The 6000-nt window shown below is 37.0% G+C and overlaps 1 protein-coding gene across 6 annotated transcripts in view; it reads left to right on the forward strand.

Annotated features, from left to right (window-relative positions):
• The window catches only part of LOC123369878 (toll interacting protein), a 55015-nt gene extending 49238 nt beyond the window's left edge, over nt 1–5777 (forward strand). For all 6 annotated transcript variants that reach the window (XM_045015916.1, XM_045015918.1, XM_045015920.1 and 3 more), the window contains one exon: nt 2168–5777. In XM_045015916.1, the coding sequence (XP_044871851.1) occupies nt 2168–2382 (215 nt within the window). In that variant the 3' untranslated portion in view covers nt 2383–5777. The remainder of the gene's footprint in view (nt 1–2167) is intronic.
• Nucleotides 5778–6000: the final 223 nt, after the last annotated feature.

The following is a 6000-nucleotide window of genomic DNA, read 5'->3' on the forward strand; positions in this document are numbered from 1 at the left end:
AACCATGTGCTCCTCCACACCTGTCGGCTTTTCTTCAGCCCTTAGTTTAAAAACTCCTCTGACCTTTTTAATTTTACATGCCAATAGTCTAGTTCCACTTTGGTTAGGTGGAACCTGTCCTTCCTGTATAGGCTCCTCCTTTTCCCAAAGGTTCCTCAGTTCCTAATAAAACTAAAACCCTTCTCCCTACACTGTCACATGATCCATGCATTGAGACCCTGTGGTTTTTCTGTCCCTGCACATGGAACTGGAAACATTTCAGAGAATGCTACCATGTAAGTCCTGGACTTTAATCTCTTACCTAGCAGCCTAAATTTGGTCTCCAGGACCTCTCCTATATTTTCCTATGTCATTGGTACCCACATGTATCATGGCCATCAGCTCCTCCTCAGCACTGCACATAAGTTTGTCTGGATGTCGCGAGAGATCTGTAATCTTCTTGCCTGGCAGACAGTTCACTATGCTGTTCTCCTGGTCATAACAAATCCAGCTATCTATATTTCCAATGATTGAATCCTCTATTACCATTACTTGTCTCTTCCTGGTAACTGGGATTCCCTCCCATGGAGAGGTATCCTCGGTGCAAGAGGATACACCATTTACATGGGAATTACGTTATAAGGGCTCTATCACTAACATGTCTGATAGTATGAATTGTTGCAAATTTTTGTATGCTGGCTCTTCTTGATGATAAAATCTTGTTCAGCAGCTCAAACTCTCTGGATTTGACAATGCTGCTGCAAATACAGCTACCACCTGACATTTTGGATCATGGAGGGACATTTTAAATAAAAATCACATCCCTGGAATACCAGTTTAAAATAAAATAGGGTCAGAAGAACAAATTAACTTCTCTACCTTAAAACCAAATTTGGTACAAAAGGTTCCAGTACGCCCCAGTCAGAACGTTTTTTTAGTCAAATGATGTCTTGTACAACAATACCATCGTTTAGAATGCAATTAATTGAAATAATTACAAAATTCTTTAAAAAGGTCTTCAATGCACCATCCTTGGCTACCAAGATTAGGTTTATAAAAATAAACTGTAACTTTGCAACTCCTTTAGCTGTTTCTGAACTGTAGTCATGATTTGAATTATTTATAAGGTCATCAGGTGATGGTAAAAACATACTTTTCATATGGAGCGTGCATGATGGCTTTTTTAGGAACTTGTTTCAGAAAGCCCTGGTTTAAAATACTCCTCTCCATATTACACTGTAAAATTTTCTTTCTTGACTTTGACAGTACTGTGACTTAACAATGTAATGTAAAAGTTCCAAAATAAAATATCTCTGAAGTGGTTTCTGTTCTCTGCCTAAAAAACTGGGAGAAAGCAGTAAGGTCAAGGAAAGTGTCAGTCTATGGGAATAAAAACCAGAATTCCTCATCATGCAGCATAGCTTTGATGTCACATGTTGAACAATTGGATACTATTTACGCGAGAAGAGACATGACCTCAAAATTCATGTGTTTTTGTTCACTTATCTGCTCCCAATCTGCTTGGGAACAATGAGTTTCTTTAATGCATTCCTTTTTTGATGTAATGGAGCTCATGTTCATGGAAATCCCCTTTTATCAGAGCTCTCTTTATTACCCTTGTCAAGAAACATGACTTCAGACATCAAACTATTGCTATAGGATCAGGGTTTGTCCTTAGTTTTTGTTTTCAACAATGAAATTTTATTGCATCAAGTTCATTAGTGTTGTGGCCTTTACGTACAACAAAAAGATCCTGCAAACCATGATATAAACCCATAAGGATTTAATAAGAGTGCGATCACTTTTTTTTTATTACATTTTTTGTGTAACCTGAAATCACAGTACATGGGGGCCTCTTCTAAAACTGTAGAACCTGCCTATGCTTGTCGTCTGTCTGTCTAGGTCTTTATGCCAAGCCCATCGCTGCATTTGCTGAGCACTTCAGGAACATTGCGCAGAGGGTAATAGTGTGGCTAGTATCAAAATGTAATTATAGGAAAAGTCTTGTTCGCCACAGTCAGATGACTTCCCAAATATCACAATGTTTTTGCACCTATAAATAAAGTCAACACTTTTCTCTGAAATATGTAGTATAAAGGATCTTTCGTGCCTATTTCATTTGATCAAGAATATGCATTTTATTATTCATGTAGGAGGAATTTTTAATTTCCTCTGTTTTTGTTTTCAGGAATGCCTGCAGTCTGTAACCCAGGCATGGTACCAGTGGCAGTGCCACCTCCTCCAGTCAACCCTCAGCACCTGTGTAATGAAGAGGATCTGAAATCAATCCAAGACATGTTCCCTAATATGGACAAGGAAGTAATTCGTTCAGTGCTAGAAGCCCAGAGAGGGAACAAGGATGCAGCTATCAATTCATTACTTCAGATTGCAGAAGAGTTATAGACCCCAACCCCTGCATTGTCTCTGTTCTTGATGCCACCTTTATTTTGACTTGCCAAGCCAGGGATTTAGCTAGAGGAAGAATTTCCTAACAGATTCCTGTGAGCATTCTGTCTAAAAGAGATTGTACCCCTTTTTCTCCTTGGATATTTGCACATTTTTTTCACTTCTACAGCTTGTTTTACATGTGTTCTGCAGAAGCTTTTTTGTTAATACCAGCCTTATCATATGTGGCTATATTGCTTTGAGAGGTGTGGGGGTCTGCTGCTTTTTCTTCCTTCTCTCTGTTTGAAAACAAGACCATGTTCATACGATCTCTCTTAACACTATGCAGTACAGGATTTACTGCTCTGTTAGATCAGAAGAGTTATGTTTTCTGGGAGTTGGATTTTTTCTTTACATACTTCTTTTAATAACATGTTTTTGTTTCAGTAAGCCACCAGTTTCTACCCAAGATATAAAAAATGATTACACAATGCTCTTTGATTTGTCCTGTGGTGTTCAGTTATTGCTGTGAATAGTCCAACTATCTTTAACATAGTTTTAAATCTACTAAGAAGCTGGCTTTCTTGTTGTAGTCTTTAGTGTTCTAATTAGGTAGCCCCACCCACCTATCCTCATGATTGGGCGCTAAAGCAATATATATCTGTTTGGTGGGCATTTTGGGGCTCAATCCTACCATATGATGTTGCTGTATTAGTAAATGTGCAGGAGGTGGTTTTCTATATACAGCAATACACACTGCATCAGAGGACAAGATTGGGCCCTAATGTGTTCCTGCAGTTACTTGCACTCTTCTTGCTTCTACATTCCTGTGATTATTCCAAAGGATGAATGCAGAAGGAAAGAATTTATACCTGGAAAATTATGTATAAAATAAGCATTTAATTATTTAAGGAGCTGTCTTGTAATAAGAACATGTTTTTTTTTTTTAAGTATAGCATTTATGTTTTAAGAAGAAACATGCTACACTCCTGTTTTTCAGCAAAACTGTCTTTCTGCATGGAGGAAAAAAATACTTTTTAATGAGGAAAGGTTTTTTGGTAGTCTGGAATAAGGAGTAGCAAAGAGCTGCAGAATCTTCAGTAGGTATAAAATATTTAAAGAGCTGTTTTGATGATTCATTGAGTTACAGTTGATCTTACTAATTCAATTGAATTGTGTGCATACAAATATCAAAACTATCTTGTGAGATAATGGAAAATCTGACATATCCTAAATTGGCAGATCCTCATAAAGGGGAAGGAGATTGCATACAGTCATTGCCTGTGTTAATGTGTATGCAACATTCTAGCATAGAATTGCAGAGCCTTTGGAGAGGGAACAGATTATACCTGTTTAGATAAATTTCTGCAGCTTCTTAATTTTTTTAAAACTGCAAAACAATGCACTTTAAGTAGTATGCACAAATTTATTTTCAATAATGTGCAATGTCACTCTTCTGGTTTTTGGTGGTGTTTTTAAAACTGTTTTACAATACTTTCTATAATAGCCATAGCTTGTATTTTCTTCGTGTTTGAATGTACACTTGAAATACAGGATCTCAAGAGTGGTTCATGAGAACTTTAATAAGCCAGGTTTGGAATAAGGAAAGAGCCTTTATTCTCTCTCCTTCCCCTCTTTTTTTCTTCTTCCCCAAGCACAAGATTCTTCAATATTTACGAATAAACTGCTTTTCCCAATATCTTTCTGTTTAAGTGTGCGGGGGTTGAGAGTTTTTTAAATACAGTACCAAAATTGTCCTGGTTTTCTTTCATTGCTTGGTTTTTTTTTTTAAAACTTCTTTTCTTGATGTATCAGACACTCACTTGTTATGTCAAAAATTCCCCATTGTCTTAGTTGGCAGACTTACAGCTTGTAAAAATGTAGTTGTCTTCACGTTCTCCCACTGGTTTTACATTTCCCTAAGAATTCAAGGCTACATTGTCTGTCTCTGCATTGTAATGGGCTATGCAGGTAAATCTTTTGCTTCTCTAGAAACAGCTTTTCATCAAGAAGCTAGCCATGCTCCTCTTGTTCGTAGCCTGTGTCATCACGTTAATCACAAAACTCAACACTAGATTGAGCATCTGGTTTTTATCTTCACAACACAGCGACTTCTTGTGGCATTGCCAGCCTATGCTTTAAAACAAAAGATGATCACCACTCAACTTCTTGGTAAAAATTTAGAGATGAGTCCCTTGCTATAACACTCGTACAAATGTTATGAATTGCTAGGATAGAACAATTCAGGGAAAATGTATATAATAAAGATTTATATATAGTTACTTGGAGTCTACAGTAGCAGATTTTTCTTGGTTTGATCTGTGTCTGGGAAAGTAATTTTGCTGTCACCTGAGATTGTACTGCTAATTCTGTTATGGCTGAAATGTAAGCATAGAACAAACAGCTCTGAGTACTCTTAACAATTAGGAGGAGGAAGTGAGAATGTTACACTAAGTAGATTGAATTTCTGGGGATCCTTACGTTTTCCAGGGGACCTCTAGACCTACTGGAAGTCTTTTTTTTGTAAGACTTCATATAACAAATGCATATAGCAGAGAGAAGCTGCATAGATTGAAGGTGAGTAGTTTAGGAGCAGTATGGCCAATAAATTGGACTCTATGGGATTAAAATATACTGTGTTCATATTAAGAAATATTGACCTGGGGATTTTAATTCAATGGAGGCTCAAGCATTATGCATTAAAAAGAAGCCTCCAAGATGCACTACTGTATTTTTTGTCATTAAAATTAACAAGACAGAAATCACAAGCCTACTCAGTTTTTCTCAATATATGATATCCCCCCACAATTGTTTTGCTGTTTCTTGTCAGTTTCAGGTCTGAGGGATTTTGAACTGGCAAGGAATAGTGAAAGCTAGCAGTTGATGGTCCAGGAATGCAGAACTGAAAGGCAATACCTTGCTGGGTTTTGTTTTCAATTAAATAATCACACGTTCTGTTGCAGCATGTGACATATATGCTTCATTTAATAGACTAATATGTCTTGATCATACTTCTGTCACACTCAGCAGCTTACAAGAGCCTGGAGCCAAAGCCGGCTGTGTAATACTGGCATCTGCTAAAAGTTAGTGGTGTTTGCACTAGCTTCAATCCTGCCAAGGGTCTGCACTGACTAAAGATAAGAATATGTTTGTCTAGCTAGATCCTTCCTACTTTCTCTTCAACCGCTGTTCTTGTGTGCTGAAGGTACCAAATGTTTTCCCTTTGCAAATATTATTGCTTGTGTTGGTTGACATGTAATACTGTACAGAGGATGTTGTTGCTGTAATAATTCTGGAGGCATTGTTTCTCACTGTATTGAGGCCCAGTGTCCACATGTTTTTCTTTTATTGTAAAATACATTTTGACTTTTTTCATTCTATCTAATTTAATAAATGTATCATGTATACCAAAACAGAAGAATCAGTCATTTGAGGGAAGCTATACCTCTTAACCTATATACATTCAGACTAAATAATCCAGCTTTCAATTTCTGGGGTCAACGATCAAAATAAAAATGAAGACAAATCTAGGATGGTGTGAGAAATTTTTCACTTCAGATGTTTGTAAAATCTTTGAGCACAATGCTCAGTTTCTATGCACATCACTCTTCCACTTTATTTTCTAATACCACAGTT

The sequence above is a fragment of the Mauremys mutica genome, chromosome 4 (genome assembly GCF_020497125.1).
Source record: "Mauremys mutica isolate MM-2020 ecotype Southern chromosome 4, ASM2049712v1, whole genome shotgun sequence".
NCBI lineage: Eukaryota > Metazoa > Chordata > Testudines > Geoemydidae > Mauremys > Mauremys mutica.